General features: G+C 39.2%; 1 protein-coding gene across 2 annotated transcripts; it reads right to left on the reverse strand.

The window, feature by feature from the left end:
• Positions 1–870: 870 nt before the first annotated feature.
• Positions 871–20,361, reverse strand: NDC1 (NDC1 transmembrane nucleoporin). Of its 2 annotated transcripts, none has more exons than XM_063427246.1 (18): positions 20,226–20,361; positions 19,308–19,428; positions 17,926–18,027; positions 16,625–16,799; positions 16,390–16,531; positions 14,775–14,883; positions 13,363–13,414; positions 12,979–13,111; positions 12,613–12,705; positions 10,784–10,865; positions 10,507–10,668; positions 10,152–10,394; positions 9,115–9,230; positions 8,140–8,190; positions 7,777–7,840; positions 7,314–7,414; positions 3,801–3,961; positions 871–1,717 (listed from the first exon to the last, which is right to left on the reverse strand). In XM_063427246.1, the coding sequence occupies exons 1-18, from the start codon at positions 20,337–20,339 to the stop codon at positions 1,654–1,656; spliced, it is 2,085 nt and encodes a 694-aa protein (XP_063283316.1). In that variant the 5' UTR covers positions 20,340–20,361; the 3' UTR covers positions 871–1,653. The 2 variants fall into 2 exon arrangements, with proteins under 2 accessions (XP_063283316.1, XP_063283315.1); XM_063427245.1 differs by having other exon boundaries at positions 20,178–20,361.
• Positions 20,362–22,452: the final 2,091 nt, after the last annotated feature.

Below are 22,452 nucleotides of genomic sequence, written 5' to 3' on the forward strand. Positions count from 1 at the left end.
GTGAGGTATACAGAGGTGCAAGAAAGGATCTGCCAATTCCTACCGATAGAAACAGATTCAGTCACTATTAAATGACCTGGCGACAGTTCTATCCTTGCAAGTTTTTACAAGCATCAGGGATTTGAGAATGAAGTAATTCCTGGCATTTGCAGGCACAAGCTACTCAGCAGAACTAAATCCGACAGGTAAGAGTCTAGATAAAACACATCAGGTATTGTGCATATATCTAGAGCCACACCAGGAGGGTCTCTGTGTATTACAGGCACATCTTTCTAAAAACAGAATCAAATCTAATTTACATTCTGTGTTCGCATGCAAAGTAAGCTAGATATGTCAGCCATATCAGAAGCATTGGATTCATATATCATAGTAATTGCTGCTTGTGTTTTTTTGTTTTTAAGGGGAGGGCCTGGGTTCAAGTAAACAAAAACAGTATATTTTCAAACATTTTAACCCCTTAAGGACCAAGCTTCTGGAATAAAAGGGAATCATGACATGTCACACATGTCATGTGTCCTTAAGGGGTTAAAGTGATTTTTCAATTTCTCATTGAGATTGTGCTTGTAGACATTCCTACTGTATAGGTATTTATTGGGTATGATCAGCAGTGCCAAGACAGAGGAGCAGTAGGATTTGCCAAGTCATTTTGTGATTTGGTGTGAGCTCACGAAGGGACATGAAATGTAACTATGTTTGAAAATATTTTAATGCAATAGGTATTAAATTAAAAATATGTGCACGTAAATTGCAGAAATATGCAGTTTATATTATACCAAGTATGTACTCCAGAGTTTGTTTTAGAAATAAAAGAAACCATAATAACCACCAACAAATTTGTTCAGGCTAAACATATTGCTTTAAAAATAAATACAACTGGATGCGACTAATGTCCGATGTATAATGTGTTAAAGTGAGAAATTTAAATACAAAAAAAAAAAAAGTCCAGAGGACACAACCCAGATTTTTTCACTTTCCACCAGGAGTTCCTGCCTCTTATGGTACTTGAACATTACCAGGGTACATGTAAAGAGACACAGAGAGAAGAACCAATGGTGCAGTATATTGCAATATTTAGACGTCACCAACAGATATGTTGTGAATGCCCAGTCACAATGCATTGGAGCTTCTATACATCATTTTCTACTTTAACAAATTATACATCAGCTATTAGGCACATCCTGTCTCATTCGATTTTTGTGCATATCTGTAGGGTTATTGAGGGATTTCCTCTTATTTTCAGTGATTACTGCCAAAGGTAATCTATTGTTTCATTAATTAGCACTTGTCCAGCTTGCTAAATATATTGCTTTAATGTTGAACTTGATTGCACTTTAGTAAAAGTCACATACAAAAAACACACAATATGAAAAGTACAAGTATAAAAATAGTCATTGTTCTCTCAATAAGAAGAAAAGGAACAAAAAAAAAATTATAGATTTACACGCAGGAGCAGCTCAAAGGAAAGTAAAAGTAAAATAAAATTACAGTTAACCGAAAAAGACAAAAATTATTCCATAGAGAGATTGTGTCCATTTTTTTTTTTTTTTTGCTGACGGCAGTGGGTTTGTACTCATTGTCTCAAAGTTACTTTTCCCTACATCAAAAAATGATCACTCAAGCAGTGAAGAACGCATTTAAATTCTGGTTAGCACTTTATTCTTTGAAATCGAGGAACTGCTGCAACCTTTTCCTGTGCTCCACAGACACTGGAACGGCACTGGGGATAAAAGGAAAAGAAAAGGTAAAGTGGAATTATGCCAATGTATCAAACTTTTTAGCAGCAACATACATAAAAACTACAACAACAACAACAAAAAAGCAAGACAAATCCCCAAAACATGCTTCAGCCTTTTGCTCACCATCACTAAATGAAAACTGGGCCATGGAGAACCAGCCCAGAAGGTTATTTTTAAGTTTATCCGTAGCAGCCAGATTTAAGCAAAACCAGCAGCAGATTTATGGTTCAAGATCAGAGACTGTGCTGGGCTTAAGAAGTGCAAGTACATGGAGACGCACTTCATCTAGCACTGCAATGTGGAGTGTAATGAGGTGTGTTGCCCAATGGCGGGACCTACAAATGAGCTGTGCTGATCTAAGCTTGGTTAAAAGGTATTGTGTAGCTGACTCACAAAGCAAGACACCAGGATGTAGGTCATATAGGGGAGGCTAGGGAACGGGCAAAGAGCAATATAAAGCGAAGATGGCCTGTAACATGGAAAAAGGAAAGCACCACGAGAATGGAGAAAGTCAGCAAGGGCAAGAACATAACTGCCTGAAATAGTTAGGATTGTCAGTGATGGACAGGACAAGGCAGATTTATTCTTCGGTATTTAGCCATAGCTGTACATTTGCAAGTTAAGGTTACAAAAATGTAGGTGCCGTATATACTCGAGTGCTGAAAAACCCCAACTCGACTTATACTCGAGTCAATGTCTGTATTATGGCAATTTACATTGCCATAATACAGACAAGGGGCTGTGTAGGAGGGGGCTGGCAGGGAGAGTTTACTTACCTCTCCTGCAGCTCCTGTCAGCTCCCTTCTCCTCCGCGCCGGTCCGGTCAGCTCCCAGTGTAAGTCTCGCGAGAGCCGCGGGGTCAGAGCGCAGACGAGAGACTTACACTGTGAGCTGACAGGGGAGCTGACCGGACACCGGCGCGGAGGAGAAGGGAGCTACAGGAGAGGTAAGTAAACGCTCTCTGCCAGCCCCCCTCCACTGAACTGCCAATGGACCACCAGGGAGTGAGAGCCCCCCTCCCTGCCATGTATCAAGCAGGGAGGGGGGACGAAAAAAAAAATATATATATAATAAAATAAACAATTTAATTTTTTTTTTTATTAAAATAATAATTAAAAAAATAATAAAAATGCCCACCCCCCACCAAGGCTCTGCAACACACACACACACTGCACTCATATACACACACTGTAAATAAATATTTAATATAATTTTTTTAGGATCTAATTTTATTTAGAAATTTACCAGTAGCTGCTGCATTTCCCACCCTAGTCTTATACTCAAGTCAATACGTTTTCCCAGTTTTTTGGGGTAAAATTAGGGGCCTCGGCTTATATTCGGGTCGGCTTATATTCGGGTCAGCTTATACTCGAGTATATACGGTAGGTAGTTTTATTTATCTGATTACAATTAAACTGTTTTACTCCTATCCAGAAGGATACACATACTATACAAGACTGATGTTGATGGAAATATGCAAATTAAAAATCTAGAATCACAACCCTCTCACCTGTCAGGTTCCCTACAAAACATAAAAAAAGGTTTATAAAATAATAGAGAGGTGCAGTGATAAAAATAAGTGAATTTTAATTTCACATCAATTCACTACATTTGATAGAGTCATAATCAAAAGGAAACAAAACATGAATGTGGATGTACACAGGAGAAGGATTGTCAGAAGAGGAATTAAAAAAAAATAAAAAGACAGAAAAAGAGCAACTATGGAATGTTTGCCTGTTTCACACGCCTGTCTTTTTTTTATTATTTTTTTTTTTTTATTTGAGAGTACCGTGCAGGAGCGAATGCAGCTAGCATATTGCTTGATTGGCAATCAGACCCAGCTCCCTTACACTCTTCCTTTAATCAATCAATCTCCAGAAACCAGGATGCAAAAATACTGCAATTTCAAAGATTTTTTCACGGTACTACAAACAGACTGCATTTCATACAGGTTTTAAAAACTTATTTTTGTTGAAAGTGCCCAGTTTTTGTAATTGGAGCAGAGTGAGAACTAATGCCGTAAAGGTTTTGTGCTTGTTATGGAAAGTGTGTAAGTATACTTACTGTAAGTGTTCACCAAATGTTGTGGTTATTCTATAAATTGCGGTTTTCAAAGCAGCTCGAAGTGCAAATCTCTGTGTCTTGTAGGAAGAATCCACAAAGCTTTCTGGTGTTCTGGCAGGTTTGCTGGAAGCATGTGGGAGTTTAAAATGTTTCTCTACTGCCTGCAAAACAAATATAGATCATTACTGCACTGTACGCCTAAATGTAAAGACAAAACTATTTATGGATAATAGTGGAGGATCGGTAAAAGAAATTAGAATATTAATCTTTCTACGTCTTGGATGGTTGACATAATGGTTTTGAATGTAAGGTTACTATCTGACCATTCTTGAGACCGATAATTTAAATATATATGGTGAAGATCATAAAGGAACCACTGTATGTCATTTGGATATGTAGGATGTATGTACATATATTTGGAATATGTTTAAAATATGAAAATAAAAATTATAATTTAAAAAAAAATAAAAAAATTAAAGTCCTAAAAAAAATAAAAAAAAAATAAAAAAATAAAAACTTCTCTTTTTAAACACACGAGGCCTACCATCTTGAGCGGACGCCATCTTAAGCAGCTCTCCTGCACAATCCAGCCAAATATCTCCTCACCCAAAGCCAATCCGACTCCACACCCAGCTCAGTCTTCATCCTGAGGGTGTAGGGAATCGATTGATGCCTTTCTTCCAGAAGCGAAGCAGCCCAGACAGAGGCACAAGGCTGCGGCCTACCGCGCATCACCACTACTCAGCCTCAAGGTCCTTCTCGGCGAACCAGGTGAGGCACGAACAACACACGTCTAAACCCCCACCGGTACACCAAATATGAGCCGACGCACACAAAAAACAGCTACCACAACACTTGGTAGGGACATTGGGGAGATGCTTAAGAGGCCAGCACAAATTGAGCCCGCATGGGCAGAGAACCCCCCAGGGTCCCGGACTACAGGGAGCCAAGCACCTCAGAGACCCCCCCCCAAAAAAAAAAAACAGACCTAACCTTACCTCCCCATTCCCCCGACGACTCAGACCTGACCACCAAGTGTGATCTAAAGATCCTTCTTGCCGAAAACAAACTGCTGGCAGCTGATGTCACTAGGATTAAAGGGGACATACAGCAAGTGACAGACATGTGTTAGACTCCTAAATGATGTCCCTATAGGACCGACAGCGCAGAACATTAAAATACAGGGAATACCCGCCACGGTCTCAACCCGAAGAATTGACACACTATACCAGGCGCTTGCTATCTACAATCTTGCCACACGCAATAGCCAAGAAAATTGTCCTGGATGGGATCTAGCGTGTAACTAGCATAGCACGCACTCAAATCACAGTGGCGAGAGATGTCATACTGTGCACGACAAGATACAAATCATGATGGCCCTGAAGGGCAAAACACTGCTGGCTTTTGAGAACTCCCAGCTATCGTTCTTTCAGGACCTTACCAGAGCCACCTTAATTCGACACAAGACCTTCGGACCGGTAACAACCTACCTGAGACAAGTAGGAATATCCTACAGATGGGGGCACACTGGATCTCTCTTGGTCCACCATGAGGGGACTGCCCATTCTCTGACAGCCATGTCAGGGGCAACTGCCTTTCTAGAGGCACTGGCACTGCCTACACCACAACCACCGCCTGCTGCGGGAACCATCGAGGAGTCCTGGGACCAAGACGACACCGCCCCTGCGGCTCTGAGGAGACACTGCTCAGCTGACCCAGTTACCTGAATCAGATTGGGGACTGTATGGCCCACACATGGCCACTCACAAAGGCCTAAAACACAAATGTTTTTATTTATTTTAAGTTTCTTGTTTTCTTTTACTGCTGTTGATAAACATTTAACCAAGATTAAAGCCTTACTCTAGTTCACATGTAGGGCGATGACCGTAGAAATAACTATACATTGGAATTGTTGCGGCACTACACTGCTAAGCATTTAACTGACAGGATGACATTTAATACGCTACCCTGAGCATGGCGGCGACGGCCTCACCTTCCTCCAAGGGTCGACCAACATTTCTCTCCCGTAGAGGGGCTTGTACACACACTCAAGCCCGACTGACACCCTAGCCAGACAACACTACATTTATTGGCCTCCTGAACTCCCACATGATTCAGCAAACCTCACAAGTAGCCTAACTTTAAATCTCACTCCCACCTTGCTGGAACAACTAGCCTGATACCACCCAGCCTCGAGTATCCCGGGAACATAGCGAACAGGGTCAATACCCTTACATACAGCTCACCCCTAGCTCGTCCCAGGTAACTACACATGTACTCTATGAAGTTGAAATGCGCTTTAACTTTTACTCACTTTGGATCTACCATATTGTTGTTTCCTATGCCTGAACAAACCTGATGTATTGTCTAAGTTTATGTTATGCCTGATAATCTTTGGCCTGAGAATAAAGAAGTTGATCTTGCGAAAAAAAATTCTGTTGCCAAAGGGAAAAATCCCAACAGTTGCAGAAGACGAAGATTTAAATGGCGCAGTAGCGACTTTTCTTGTGCAACAATGTGCACACACATCCATGGGTCTGCACCAAACAGCTGAAGGTCTATGCAAAGTCTGTGTTATGAACCGAGAGTGATAATTAAGGAAATGCTACTATATATGTAGAATAGTAATCCCGTGTGGCACTCTGGGCGGGAGATGTGGAGATCCAAGGCTCAACCTCGTAAACCGTGGTGTAAGACAGTTGACAAATAAGTAGCAATAGTAGAAAATCCACAAGTTCGACACGGCAATCACATAAGTGTAAGTTCATTGGCAACAAACAAAATACATTGTTTTGATACAAATACTTAATCATATATCATACATGATTATGGCTTTGTGCTGAAACTATGTATTTTTTGTTCCAGTTTCCAATAAAGTTACACTTGCGTGACTAACCTGTTGAACATGTGGATTTTCTACTATTTAACTTGTAGAATAAACCTAATCCGGCCCAGTAAATGCAGTGGAATCCATCTCAGACTGTTTGACTTGACCTATAAAATGTGTTTAAGAAGGTTCCACCTTGTGTGCCGTTCCACTCCAGCGGCATAGAAGATATTACCTCAATCACTTCAGTGGCGGAGACAGGGATACAATATAGATGCGAAAACATGGACCACTGTAGTACTTAAAATCTCAGTCCTTTATTATTAAATGCCGAAATCGTAATAGAACTACATTGAAAAGAGTTCGAATCTATGTACTAACATAAAGTTGCGCATTTTATGCAGATTTTTAATGCATTGTCTACACAATAAAATGCTGCTTAATTATAGCCTGAAATACCCCCTTAATATTTAAAGCAGTCTGTAACAATATTTTTAATAAAATAGCTCCTATTTATAAAAATTTTAATACATAAAAAAATATTTTGTTTTGTCCAAAATGTATATACAAATGGATGGACTAATTTACCACATGCAAAACCAGGGCTGTATTTATCATTTACAGTGTTTGATAATTAAATCTTCTTTTAGGTCTGTAGGTTTAAAGTTTGCCCCAGTGCCACTCACCTCTTGCAAGGTCAGGAAGGTTCCTAATATGGAAGAAAGAGAGGTCTGTACCACTCCCATTCTGTCTTCTGAGAAAGAGGTGGCAACCAGGTGTGACAATCCTGTAACAGAAGCGTACCAGCAATAGTAAGTGAAGACTAGAGGGGGTCTAGCAAACACCAGCAAGTGCAAATGGATACAGTTTAACTATTACTCTCCTTAAAGCAGCAAGTGGACAACAAAACGTTTACAAATGTTTATGAAAAAATAAAACTCACATTCTACTGAGGAAATGTTTACAAAATGATGTAAACTCACTATATACAGAATGCCAAATATACAGCTGGTGCTAAATTCTAGAATACTTAATGGTGTACTGAGAAATGTACATCTTAAGCTAACATAGACAAGTCGGAAAGGTCAGTGCTACACAGGTTTTCCCAAAATGGATAATCACAAACAAAAACAAAAACAGGACCCTAACCTTCAAGGGCCCAAATATGAATCTGAGCATCGGCAAATGCATCCTGACTTGAAGCTTCTGGGCGCTAGAAAACAGAAAGAAGGTTAATAATAATTTATATAATAAATAATTAGAAATGCAGACCAACATTAAATCCAAACAACCAAACCACATGACTGTGCAAATAACTGAATGGGCAAACAAGATAAATTAGTAGAGTTGTCAGAACGTGATAACGTACATATGTGCTTTTCGATTATTCCGCATATAGGTGGGTCCAAACATGCCAGCTGGAGCACTATTACTATGTATGTACTAGAATTGGTTTCTCTTTTCTTTCATCTTTGTTTAGCTAACTAGCAAGTCAAGCTTTTCCAAACATACCTTGCTGAAAAAATACATGATGATAACTCGCTTCGACAGGAAGTTTTTGAACTAGAAAACAAAATATAAGTAAGAGAGTTAGTACAATGAAGCTAATAAATGACACAGACACCGGAGAACCTATTCCATGAATTAGGAAGTCAATAAACCAACTGATAACCATTGGCTCCATGAAGTACAACCAGCACCTAGGTTCAGAAAAAATGCTTGGGACTAAAAGTTAGTGCTAGAGCTCTTGTGCTAGAGGTATTTAACAAGGACAGAGAGAACACACTTTCTCCAAGAGGTCTGTAAACACAGATGAAGCTTTTAACCTTCATGGTATTGTAGTTACACAATGGAATAGTAGAACAAGCAAAACCCGTTTTTATCTAAAATTAGTTGTACCACTCAAAAAGGGTACACCAGTGGTTTACAACAAACTATTTTCAAACTACCTAGAAACAGCTTATGGGGAAAAGGTAGATAGTTTCAGTACAAACCCAAACTCATTTGTCAATGAGATCCATAATGACAATCAGGCATACACAATACGGTAACAAGTCACAAGTCTTCCACTGGGGAAAGAGTCACTGGAAACTTTTGGTAGAGCATATTATGAATACAGATGTGAGGATCTGGGAGATTCAATAACTGTATTACATCTTACAACTTAGTATTCATTTTATGGCAGTAACCATGCATTTATGACGCAAGTAAACCAAAAAGATGTTTTACATGGCAGGCTCTCAGACACATGGTGGTTGTCCATTTATGTGAAATGTCCTTTTCATAGACATTTCACAGGACGTTAGCACAATAGTTCCTTCTTTATACCAATGAAATGGAAAACATTTACACAGGTAGAACAAGGATGATTTTATTGTCTGTGCCAACCCTAAAAAAGGAAAATTTATAATTGAAGACAAACATAAATCACTGTAAACATTTATGGCATCATACTACGATACGCTCCAATAACAGAGGAAAGCTCACCTGTTCCTGTTTCTGTTGGAGCCACGTGTAGAATATGTTAGTCTGCTCACTAGGACGCACGGATTTTAGTGTCACCGGGGAGAAAGCAGAAACTTCACAGCCATTAGCCTGGGCATCTAAAAAAACAAAAACAACTAAACTCTTTCCTCACGGCTACAGGGGAGACTGGCAACATTAAATGTTAAATCCCAACACTGGACACTCCGTATCATCACCACTACACATCTTAAAGTTTGAAATCTATCCTATCGTTTCAAAATTAAATGAAGAAACTTTAATTTCTCTTGTTTTAATTATCTGCAGCAGCTGGGGCTCCACAGATTAAACTACAATGAGTTTGCTTCCATAGATATGAGCCAGCTGTCTGTGCTCATTGTACAAATCCTAGGACAGTTTGATGGGGAAACTAGATATTAGACATCCGTGGGAACATCATGCAGCCTGAGTGTTGTAAATGAAAAGGAACAGTAAGAAAATGCTTTGCAATCAAAAGTTCAAGGATAGAATCCTAGCATCATGTCCTGCTGAATTATTGCAGCATCACTTAGGGTGGTATGCATGATAGAGGGGAGCTTAAAGGGATTCTATAGTGCCAGGAAAACAAACCCGTTTTCCTGGCACTGTAGAATCCTGCAGACAGTCACTAGTGGAAGAGTTAACCCTGAAAGGTGATTTTTGCAGTTTCTGAGAAACTGCAATAATTACTATTGCAGGGTTAAGGGACATGGACATTGCACCCAGACCACTTCAATGAGCTGAAGTGGTCTGGGTGCCTACAGTGTCACGTTAAGGTTTACAAATATATACATAAAGTAGCAAAGTCTAGCTGTGTGGGATGACACCTGAGTGATATATCACATATAATGCATAGAATAATTTTTTATTTTAAAGTAATCATTCTAAAGGTGGAGAGGAAGGCAGGGAAATAATTCTCTTCCTGGACAAACAGGAGCACATAGGGATATGTGATTAGTTAATTTGCTTATGTTATGTATTCCTTTGACCGTAGCAACTATATTACAGCAACTAATGCTTACCTGTGCTGCAGGACCACAGTTTTGCACCTCTCCTTATGAGATGGGGGCTTTGGACAGAGCTATGCCAAGGAGAATTGGGATCCACAATCTGAGAAACTCGGCTGACTGCTGCTGGTGCAAAAGGGCTACCTGAATCCAATGCTGGCTTTACAGAAGGTGTGGTCTTCAGCAGTGACGTCATTAGTGTGCGGGGTGGTAAGATAATTCTCTGAGTTTGATCACTACGTTCGTCAAAGGATGTACCTGAATACAATAAAACCAAATAATGTAGTGTGATCAAATTAAAATCATAAATATAAAAGGTTATAGAGAAGAGCGGCCTACAATAAAGTGTAATGCAAAAATTAGTAACTACCCGAGCTGCTGGATGACTTCAGAGTCTCTGCAGAGAAAGACGAGAGCTTCATACGCCCATTACTTGCAGCAGCTTCCTGATAAGCAACCAGTCTTGCAGTCATGTTATTCAGCAAATCCAAACATGCTTTTGAAATTGCAGTCCAGTTGTAAGGATGACCCCCTGTTATGAGGAGACGACAGAGCACCGCTCAGCAACTAAATCAAGGACATCACAGCAATAGCATAAATAGATGTTCTATGTGTTCAGATTGGTGTAGTATCACAAATATGCATACCAGGCAGACTAAGGCTGAAGACCTCCTGCCTTCGAGAGGGTGAATACTGAGAGAGAAGCACAAAATCCTGAAAAGCCAGATACTGCAGAGAAAAATAGAAAAAAAAAAAAAAATAGAAGACATGAACATGTAAAGAAACACACAATACAAATATCACTCATTGATGATCCCAAAATAACAATGATTATACTTTAACACACTTATAACCTTATAAAACAAAATTTACCTGGCATTTTCTTAAAGCATGCAGTGGTTATAATGCAAGGATGTCCTGGCAACAGTTTGCCCTTTTACCAGGTTCTGTGTATAGACATTCTGTACACAGAAATATGTTCATAATTGACATTAGCCAGCCAGGCTAACCTCTTGTGCTAAACTGGCCAGTGACACCACTATGACGCTGCCAGAGATGGAGGTACACCTCCGCAGCAAAGGGATTAAATTCTGTATGTGCAGCACTTCATTGCAAAATGCTGCACATTGCAGACACCATGACCACTTCAAATCACTGTAGTGGTTATGGTGTCAGGAAAGCACCAGTACCATACCACAGTAAGCTGTCAAACTATTTTAGCATGATTTGGAAAAATTTCCTCGATCTTACTGGGCACCCGTGCAACATCCTGCCTGCTCCACCAGGAGAAGCATTATGTCACTTTATAGCAAAAGCTTTTGTTCTCAACCCATCACCACGTCACTTTATGAGCAGCCATTGACGTAAGGTAAGCTGGCGCCCAGACACTCTTGCCCCATAACAACTTGTTACGGAAGCTGGGGTCTTGCTTTAACCCCTTAAGGACACATGACATGTGTGACATGTCATGATTCCCTTTTATTCCAGAAATCGGGGCCTTAAGGGGTTAAATATTAACAGGTGAATTAAGATCATCTTAGCAAATAAGAAATTGCCAATTCAGTCACAATATGTTCACACAGAACTACTTCAATAGTGAAGGGTTTAAACACGAACAATAAGCATTATTTGTTTATCTCCAATGTTAAGATCAGCTTTGTGTAGGACCTACTAATTTGGCTGCGTTTGAAGCAATGGTGAGCTTAAACAAAGTATTTCCATGTTGTGACTAAATCCCCATGTTGATTTGCCAAGAGAGGAGATTTCAAGTGGTCTTGTCAAATTTAAAACTGTATTTTAGTCTGTGCACTGCTCCCTTAAAGGAACAATCCAGGCACTATAACCACTTCAGCTCTATATAGTGGTCATACTGCCCGGAGTGCCTAGGTGACCTTCCATTGTGAGTAGTAAAACCGTTTTAGAAGTGCTAAGCTCAGGAGAGCTGACAGAAGCTCTCTGGGAGTGCTGTGGAGGCAGGGAGCGGCATCGAGTGGAAGCCAGGTAAGAAGTCAAACCCGGTTTGATTTTTATATACTTTTTTTTTTTTGAGAGAAGGCAATTAGTCTTCAGTAGCTCTAATAAGGCTTGGCAATCTTGTACTTGTTTAAATATAATGAAGTAGCTGATGGAAGCATGGAATTTGCATCTGCCATAAGAAACTCAAATAAAGTAATTTGTACTGATGGCTTGTGGATTTCAAAAGGGATTTAACCCCTTAAGGACACATGACGTGTCTGACACGTCATGATTCCCTTTTATTCCAGAAGTTTGGTCCTTAAGGGGTTAAGGAGACTCCTTGTCAATATCCCTCAAAGAAATACATATTTTTACAACCTTTCTACAGACCTTTTGCAAGATCCACACTATAGACTAATGTTGGAAACCATTTGGCTTTAAAATCAAGATTCACCTTTATCCCATATCATTGTTCATCTAATTTACAGAACTGTGCAATTCAGATAACATATCAGCATACCTTCACAAGTTGAGGAGCATTGCTTCCAAGAACATTTGGTAAACAATTTTCTGCTTCTTCCACGAATGAGAACGTCACAGGAAAAACAATGGGCTGCAGGAATGGGAACAGTCAATGTATTAAAAAGTGAACAATTTGCACTCAGCCACTTTTTTTTATTTATTTTTTTTAAATATCGTAATTTACAGCGACACAATATGGCTCAGCTTTCAAGGATGCCCCACAAGTTCTCAAAGCATAAGAATATGTGCACCCTTGCACACTCAAACATACACATAGGCTACGGATCTTAGCACCAATGAAAACTATAGATATTATCTGTTAATCTTTACACTATGGAATAGGTATCAGGACATTAGTACTGACCTCCGTTGCAAAGATTCTGAAGAGTAGGGACAACATGTGCCAGGTGCCAAGGACAAATATACCAGACAACCAGGTCTGGTAAAACAATGAGAGATTCAGGAGTCCTCGCACGGTGTCTAGTGGGGGCTCTTCTCTGTATAAGAGGGAAACAGATGATACAAAAACAATTCCAGAAAAGCCCTAAATATATAACCTAAACATTCAGATGTGCATTTCCTTGGTCCGGTCAGTTACTGAGTCGAGCTTGAAATATTATTTGTGCTCATATAAATATATTACGTTTTTTAATTTATTTTTTATAAGAGTCAATACAATGTAGATACATAACAGATCAGACACATTGTATTCTACAATTGCAACAAGGCATTGTATATAAACAGTTACCCATCTGTCTGCAGGTTCATAGCAGATTTCATCCATGTACGTGGAATATATCCTGAAGGAGAAAAAAAAAAAAATTAAGTATCGGCTTTGACAAAGTTATACAGTCTCACTGTAAGTATCCTACTCATATCCAAACTAATTTAGCATAGTAAAAAAAAGTGGTAATTCTAATATGACAATTGCAACAAAACTATCCTATTGAGATAAGACCACATAATTGAAGGAGAATTATGTTTTAATATATGTGGTCACGTGCTTGTCTATGTATTTTGAGGGGGACAAGGGAGCTACCCAACACCCCATGACTTGTTACCTATGTATTTGGTGCATGCAGGTGATCACTGCTGTCATTTTGATCACCCACTTACTACCTGGGCATGTGACCACTTACTCAAAGGAGAGGTCTGCACTCTAATAAGAGAATCCTAAAAGTCACTTAAGGCTTATTAACAAAATAGGTGATTACTAAGGTATTGTGCCATGTTTAGGGGAAATAAGGAGTCCCTATGTCCTAATACTGTAACCTGTAGACGGACACCAACTGTGACAGAGGCAAGTCACCCTACACTGTAAAGAAAAGTAGTCTTTTTTTAAAATTGTCCTGTGTTTTATATGAAATGGTAATAAGGGCACTAAATGAGCTCATCTGCCCCTTATAAAATAAGAACTCGATCATCTGTGTAATGGAGATCACCTGTCCCAACTATTTCAGAAGGGCATGTGAGCCCTCTTCAAAAGAAGCAGGTCCCTTATATTTGGGAGGAGACATGATCCTCTAAGATAAACAGATACGGAAATATAGGTTTTGACAAGGTCCCACACACCACCATAAAAATACAGTCATTATGGACAATGGGGTAGGTGATTTAAAGGATCACTAGAGAGTCAGGAAAAACTAGTTTTCCTGGCACTATATGGTCATTAGGTCCCCCCAACCCTTCAGCCACTTACCTTTATCCAGCACTGGGCTCCCTCTCCGATGTCAGCTCCCGAGTGGTGCGGAGCCAGAGCCGCACGCTAAAAAACGCCCATAGGAAAGCATTACTCAATGCTTCCCCATGGACGTTCTGAATGGTAAATGAAATTTTCGCATTCAGCGTCGCAGAAGCGCCTCTAGCGGCTGTCAGGAAGACAGCCACTAGAGGCTGGATTAACCCTGCAATGTAAACCTGCTATGTTTACATCCGAAGGGTTAAAACCTGGGGGACTTGGCACCCAGACCACTTCATTGAGCTGAAGTGGTCTGGGTGACTATAGTGGTCTTTTAAGTAAGTCTTAATTTAAAAGTGGTCTATCCCCTTTAATTAAATCATTGTAAAATCCTATGATATGGAATGGGTCCATTTATTAATAGACACTGCAAACACAACAATAAATAAATAAATCAAACAAAAAGCAATGAGACAACATACCAAGAAAATAGTAGAGTACAGTGAAATTCCGAATCAAGTAAAGAGATTGTAGACAGCTATGTTTAATGAGCAGATGAAGTTGTCGTCTGAACTGCACATATTTGAATTGCTTAAAAACAAAAAAATGCAAGATAAACATTACTCAACACTACTTTTAACAAAGTTATCATTGCATAAAACGAAGTATGATTGATGTGAACAAAGAATAGGATATTGCAGTATGACAGTGATAGACCACTTGAATCACCCATGTGTTACCATGGCATTCAGCAGTTTGGCTGGCAACAAATATAAGCCATCAGCGATTTTTATGGTAATGTAAATTCAGGTTTTCAGCTACTGAATCTTGAAGTAAAAGTAGCGCTGAATATAGACTCAAACTAGAACATAAAGTTACAGCTCAACTCTAAAACCTACGTCCCCAACTAGTTTGAATTGGATTTATCTGAGAAAGTAAATGTCAGTTGTGCAGATTTATCAAACTGGGCAATTTAGCTGGCTTCTATAGTACTATATGTAAGCAGTATAGAGCAAGCCACAGATCTATAACTACACAATAATAATCCAGAATTAACTAAGCAGTGATTTCTTTTGCCAGGCAACATCGACTGTCACCATATGTCATGTAGGCACCTTTGGTCAGACAGTATTTGGAAATAGACAGTATCTATAGTCTTCCCTGTGTCTGTGCAGGAAGTAAAACAGGTAAGACCAGAGTATTTATATGGCTGAAGGATCCCGTCAGATCATAATGAGGGGGAAGAGTTTCTCATTTTTGTACATATACTTCATAAAGGAAAAAAAAATAAAAATCTTGGTAGGATTATTATATTAAAAAATAGTTTTGAGGTCTGTTGTCCTTTAAGTTGGTTCTGGCAGAAAAAAAAAAAACACATCAAAGAATAATGGTTGCTAAGAGAATAGCCATAATTTCATATAATATATATAGATGAAAAATTACATTCAGCATCAAAGGGAAAAAATTATTATTTTTTTTTAAATAAATAGAGTAGTGGTACACATATTCCATTCTCTTATACAATAATTTATTTTGAACCATAAAAAAAGTAAACTTGATAGAAAAAAATATATATATAAAAGACTTGTGCGGCCAACTATTAGAAATTAATAGTTTTAAATTGATAGCTTGAGTATAAACTAGCTTCCCAAGAGGCACTAAATAGTTGGTGTTCGAGCAGTGAAACCAAGATAATTTTTAAAAGGGACTCCATCCTACATAATCCGACAACTAGCAGTTCATCTATACGTTATTCTAGCAAGCACAGGTGAGAAGACACATATAAAGTAGTTTTCTATAACCTGTTATGACTTTTTCAAATTCACCTAAACATAAATCCATTACAACATCTTCCAAAAATACCTCTAGATTGAAACAGAAGAGGCTAGGGTTGTGTGCACAAAACATATGTACAGTTTGCATTGACCGACTTCAAAACCAGTTATTTAAAATAAAATTACATAGAAAAACATTCACTTGCCAATCAGCTGGAACAATATAGGAACTTGGTGAGATTTACACATTGGAATCAGTCATAAGCAGGACCATTACATTTCCCAAACTAGATATTCTAATAAATGCCCGTCCTAGTCTTACCTGTATAGAGGGGAAGGAAACATAGTTCATGTTTTGCACAAAGTACAACAGGCTGTAACTGTAACCAATAAAGGCACCAGCAAGCATTTGGAATAGGTGGTGTTCATTAAGACACATTGGATTGGAGGTGGTTTCAACCTGACTGGAGAAGAAAATACAGCATCCAAAAAAATAAGTATTAGGTGTGAAGACATGTGCACATTAATTAGACCATATTACAATAAATTGTGTGTACCTTGGTGCAGAAGTGCAAGGAACAACCAAAGGCCTATACCAGCTTTTACAGATGAAGGAACAGCACCAAAAAGCCAACATCCCCAAGCCAGCGTGAACCAAGGAATGGAGAACTCGCGGAGGAAGGAGTATGTGTCCAATAAGGGAAAATCGAGAGCACGGAATAGAAGGAACAACTACAAAGAAAACATTAGTTAAAAGCTAGAATTATACACACTCTATATTCATAAACATTTTAAATGCTAGAGAAGACAATCTATGGCTTTGAAATGAATAATAGCGAAGATTAAACATGCCCAATAAGAGGTTGAAATAGAGAACATCTCTCAGGAGCCAAAAAGAAGACACAATTGTCAATAATTGCAGAAAGAGTCCAGGACACTTCAAATTAAAGAAAATAACATTTCATTGATACATTCTGCCGGGTAGAAATGCTGAAAAATAAATGTTTAGAAAAATAGTTTAGCCTTCTATGCAGACAATGGAGTGACAGGGATAAGACTCTCCCTTCATCTAATTCCCCTGCTGTCTGTCACAGTAACGCATGCACTGATTTTGCCATGATTAGCCCTCTAGCAAGCATGTCTGGCAGATGTGCTGTCACTGAAGACAGCATGTTGGTGTCATAGGGAAGTAGAATGGATTGGGATCCTTGTGTTATGATGGAATTTACCTTAGGAGCACTTCTCTAAAACAGAAAATATATTGAAGAAAAATATATACTTTTTTTAACCTCTTCCCACAAATTACATGAATTTGCATAATGATTTTGTTTGTGGTAAAACTGTCTTACCTCCTGCCCACCCAACAGCTATAATAGCGTGGTTTAAACCACCGTATTTTGGGCACACGTCTTCCTGCAAAGGTTTACCAGTTAAGCACTAGGCACCGCACCATAAAGCATCGTACGCCTACTGTGCACTATAGTGCAGCCCCTACCTATCTAGGGCACCCCAGCGCAAACCATCACAGAACAATAGTAAAAACTGAGACCAAAACCTGGGCTAATCACACTCATGCTGCTAGTTAATATAATCAAAGACGCGCTTGCTACTCTAGCATTGTTTTATTGATATCAGCTTAATGTGTATTATTTTTATTACATGCCAAAATTGTTACTAGATTGTTTTAAAATACTCTCTAAAAAAATGTGCAGTTTCTGAGCTCCACATTGTCAATACTGGTGTTTAATCCATGCGTGCTGTTGTGGCACTTGACATTTTCTTGTAACTCCACATGCACAGAAAAATAAAGAATCGAATAAAAAAAACAAAAAAACAAAAAAAAACACACCTGTCTTACCTGTGTAAAACTGCACATTGCAGACACAATGAATCCCCAACAAAAGACAAAGAAAGATGAGGCAGAATATGGTGTAACTGCTGCCTATATCACTAATGGAGTCTAAACAAAAAATTTAAAAGTGAGATTTTAGGAAACAGTACAATAGAAAATATTTATGTTTGTGGCAAAACATACGCAATTTCAAATTCATACAAGTTATGAAATGAAGTCTGATTAATAAATAGGTAATTTAATAGTATTCATTTTATTGACCTCAGACTGAGCTGATCTAATCAGGAATTACGCCTGCAATCCTGCAGACGTTACTCCTTCCACTGAACCTGCTTGATGCAAATTTATTTTAGAATATTGGACCTCTTCTTCTCGGATTACTTCCTCACACTCCAATCTCCAGAACATATCCTGTTCAGCGGGATGGGGGCGCGTAATAACCCTATAGTGCCAGGAAAACGGGTTTATTTTCCTGGCACTCTAGAGCTCCTTTAAAACACTTGTTTCTGTTTATGTTGTCCTAGCCACACCATCCTTGGCTGTTACATACATTCCGAAGTTAAAAAAAATGTTGCTGAATGTGTTCACAAGTTAAGCTTTCTACAGTTAATTTTACCAAACTATATTTAAAAGGGCACTTTAAGCAACATAAAAACTACAGCTTTCTTAATGGTTATATGGTCTACAGTGATTTGGCAACATCTCTTCGTTAATACAAAACCATTTAAATGCAGTTTGATGTAAGCTCCACACTCTCCTTGGTAAGTTAAAGAAAAAATTAAAAGCCAAATTTACAATGCAGAATTAACACTTAACACCATTAATAGTCTAGGTGTGCTGGGCCTCATAGCACAGTATACTTAGCCAATCACTATCATCCACAATGGATGAAACAGAGATTGATAAAATGAAAATGTTAATCCACATTCTAAAGATGGCAGTGGTCCATGGGAGCCAGGAAGACATGAGAGATGAAGTGCATCACTTCAGTTTAAACTCTAAAGTGTCACTTTATAGGTGATTTGGATATGGAACATTACCACTTGTTTATTAACGTTTTGAGTGAGGTTTGCTGTGTTTTGCTCAATCACATCCTATAGTATTCACTTTAGAGATTATTATGCGTAATGTTGACACTGAAAAACTGCACTATATTTCTGAATTTTATTTCTTATTTGGTGTTAGGGAAGACATTTGGTAGGGAGTAGCAGCTTATTAAAAAAGAAATGTTGTTAGAATTTCTATTTTAAAAAGAATGTGAAACGCCTTTATATACACTTTTTTTTTTTTTTTTTTTTAAAACACAATAGATTTGTTCCTTATATCCCCCATATAACATGCATGTATGCAAGGCTCCTGATTCCATAACCATCTTAGGAACCACTCACCTGTAAGCCACACAATGGGATGGAAAATCTTTATTCGGCTACAAATGATGAAAGCCATGGAGGTTACAGGCAGCAGTAAAACTGACCAAATAAAACTGGCAGCTAGTCTCCATCTCAGTACCTGCAGTAAAAATGTTTAGCATGTTACCAAGGGGCATACTGGTTAAATACCAACGAATGAAGGAATACTACACAAAGTACCAAAAAAATATATATTTTTTTTTTAAAATCACATACATTTTTTGCACAATTTTGCAGACAGTGAATAAAGAGAATAACAAGGAATACATGGTAAGCACACAAATGAAGCCCAGTGATACAGTCAAACTGGTTCTCTGTACAGAGGACACATCAAAACCCCTTATCCCCATTGCACAGCGTTGCGGAATTTGTTGCCGCTTTATAAATAATAACCTTAGTGGCTGTATGTGGGTTACCAATATCCCTCTGCTACCTGTTGTCTCATCTCCCCAGTTTAACCTTTGGATTGTAAGCTCACGGGTCCTCTATCGGTTTTATCGATCTGTTATTATTGTGTTTGTCTTTTTCCCCAATTGTACAGCGCTGCGGAATTTGTTGTCGCTTTATAAAATGCCATTAATAATAATAAAAAAAGAACAAACTATTTATGGACAGCCACTGTAGACATAGACCTGCAAATATAAAGGTACAATTTCTTTATGTAATGTAAAAACTTTACAAATAGCACTGTAATGCTATATAATTATATTATATTTGATGTATATTATATGATAATTACACACTCCCTAACCCCTATCTGCCCAATGCAGTTTCCCCAGGGAGTTCCAGGGACTGTGGGCCACGTGGCCCCTGGTGAATGGCAGGCAGTATACTCAGTGGCAGCCTTACAGGGGATGGCTGTCGGTGACTGTCGGGTACCGGTCTGTCTGCGCTCACATTCATGGTGATCCCGCATCTGTCATTCAAACACACAGCGCGGCATGGGAACAAGGACCCCAACCGGGCTGCCCCCGACACTGCCTGACTCTGACAGTCAAAAGAAGCCCCCATTCAGGGCTGCCCCGACACTGCCTGATTCGAACACATTTAAAAAAAAAAAAAAAAACCTCTCAATTGCTGCCCCGATACTGCCTGACTCTGACAATCAAAAGAAGTCCCCTTCAGGACTGCCCCGACACTGCCTGATTCTGACAATCAAAAGAAGCCCCCATTCAGGGCTGCCCCGACACTGCCTGACTCTGACAATCAAAACAAGCCCCCTTCAGGGCTGCCCCGCTACTGCCTGATTCGAACACATTTAAAAAACAAAAAAACCCTCTCAATGGCTGCCCCGATACTGCCTGACTCTGACAATCAAAAGAAGCCCCCTTCAGGACTGCCCCGACACTACCTGACTCTGACAATCAAAAGAAGCCCCCTTTAGGGCTGCCCCGATACTGCCTGATTCAAACACATTTAAAAAAAAAAACCTCTCACGGGCTGCCCCAACATTGCCTGATACCAACATATTAAAAGAAGCCCTCTCACGGGCTGCCCCAACATTGCCTGACTCAAACATATTAAAAGAAGCCCTCTCTCGGGCTGCCCCAACATTGCCTGACTTAAACATATTAAAAGAAGCCCTCTCACGGGCTGCCCCAACATTGCCTGACTCAAACATATTAAAAGAAGCCCTCTCTCGGGCTGCCCCAACATTGCCTGACTTAAACATATTAAAAGAAGCCCTCTCACGGGCTGCCCCAACATTGCCTGACTCAAACATATTAAAAGAAGCCCTCTCTCGGGTTGCCCCAACATTGCCTGATGCTAACATATTAAAAGAAGCCCTCTCACGGGCTGCCCCGATGTTGCCTGTCTCAGACATTAAAATAATTTTTATGGGCTGCCCCAATAATGCCTGATTCTAACACATAAAAAAGTCCCTTTTATCCTTTTAAAAAAAGTTCTCTGAATCATCAGTACCACTGTTTAACTTACCCTCATACTGGGCTTTAGAGAGAATGCATATTGAAGTCTAGAAACTGGATGTTTTTTTGTTTGTAGTGACAGCAAAGCAAACATTAACTGAAACTAGATCAAACCAGCTCACATGGAGTGCTGGCAAACAGTTCTAGAATGTTGCATCACAGCTGTGTTCAAGACTAGTTTAATAAATTCAGAAAGAAGAGTTAACCATAAAGGGATTACTGGTTTAAGCATTTCCAGTGTGTAGATATACACTTTTACACCTGTGTACACAAAGAAAACAAACAATAGTGAATATATTGCCCTGTGAGCACTAAAGAAAGGCAACATAATGTAACCCAGACTACTTCAGCCCATTGAAGTGTCCCAGTCCCATTTAGTCCTGTGCTGCCATGTAAATCATTGCAGTTTTTGAGAATTGTTTATATTGTACTACAAAGACAACCTCTAATGGCTGTCAATCATACAGCCACTAGAGGCACTTCCTGGTGGCTAACTGACGCTGAATGTCTTCAAGCTCTGCAATGCGTTCCTATGGGAAGGACCTAATGCACTCGCCTAGTTGGATGATGGAGGAGGAGGTGGACACCCAGGGACATTGGCACTGGAATTAGGTAAGTGACTAAACGTTTTTTATTTTATTTTGTTTTTTAACCCTGAAAGCTCTACAGTGCAAGGAATACAACTTTGTATTCCTTACATTATAGAATCCCTTTAAGAAGTGCCTAGTTAACGCAAACTGCTTTATACCAGGCTGTATGGCCAGTGCCAGTATCGCAAAAATACCAACAATGCAAAAGCCGGTATTTTTCTCTGACTAGAATCTGGGAGAGTGGTGAGAGAAATGGAACCACAATATCCAGTGTGAGAGAGTTAACCAGACACAGTATGCACAGACACTGCTAAACATACACATTGTACACGCACAGTGAGACATAGTATTCACATTGTAAGTAGTTTTTAGTGGATTAGAGATTTCACCCTTCCAATTTTCTTTCTCTTATGTAACTCCCTGAGATGTTATGTAATATCAGGTTGTGGTGGAATCTCGGTAAAAATAAATTTAGTAGGCCGAGATTACCACGTGGCATGTGTACGTGCATATGCTGACGTATCGATCAGTTGGTTGCACGAGGCAAGATACGATCAGTAGTGTACGGAGCATGTGCAAGAATGAGTATTCCCCTCCTCCATTGTG

The sequence above is a fragment of the Pelobates fuscus genome, chromosome 7 (assembly GCF_036172605.1).
Source record: "Pelobates fuscus isolate aPelFus1 chromosome 7, aPelFus1.pri, whole genome shotgun sequence".
In the NCBI taxonomy this organism is placed as follows: domain Eukaryota; kingdom Metazoa; phylum Chordata; class Amphibia; order Anura; family Pelobatidae; genus Pelobates; species Pelobates fuscus.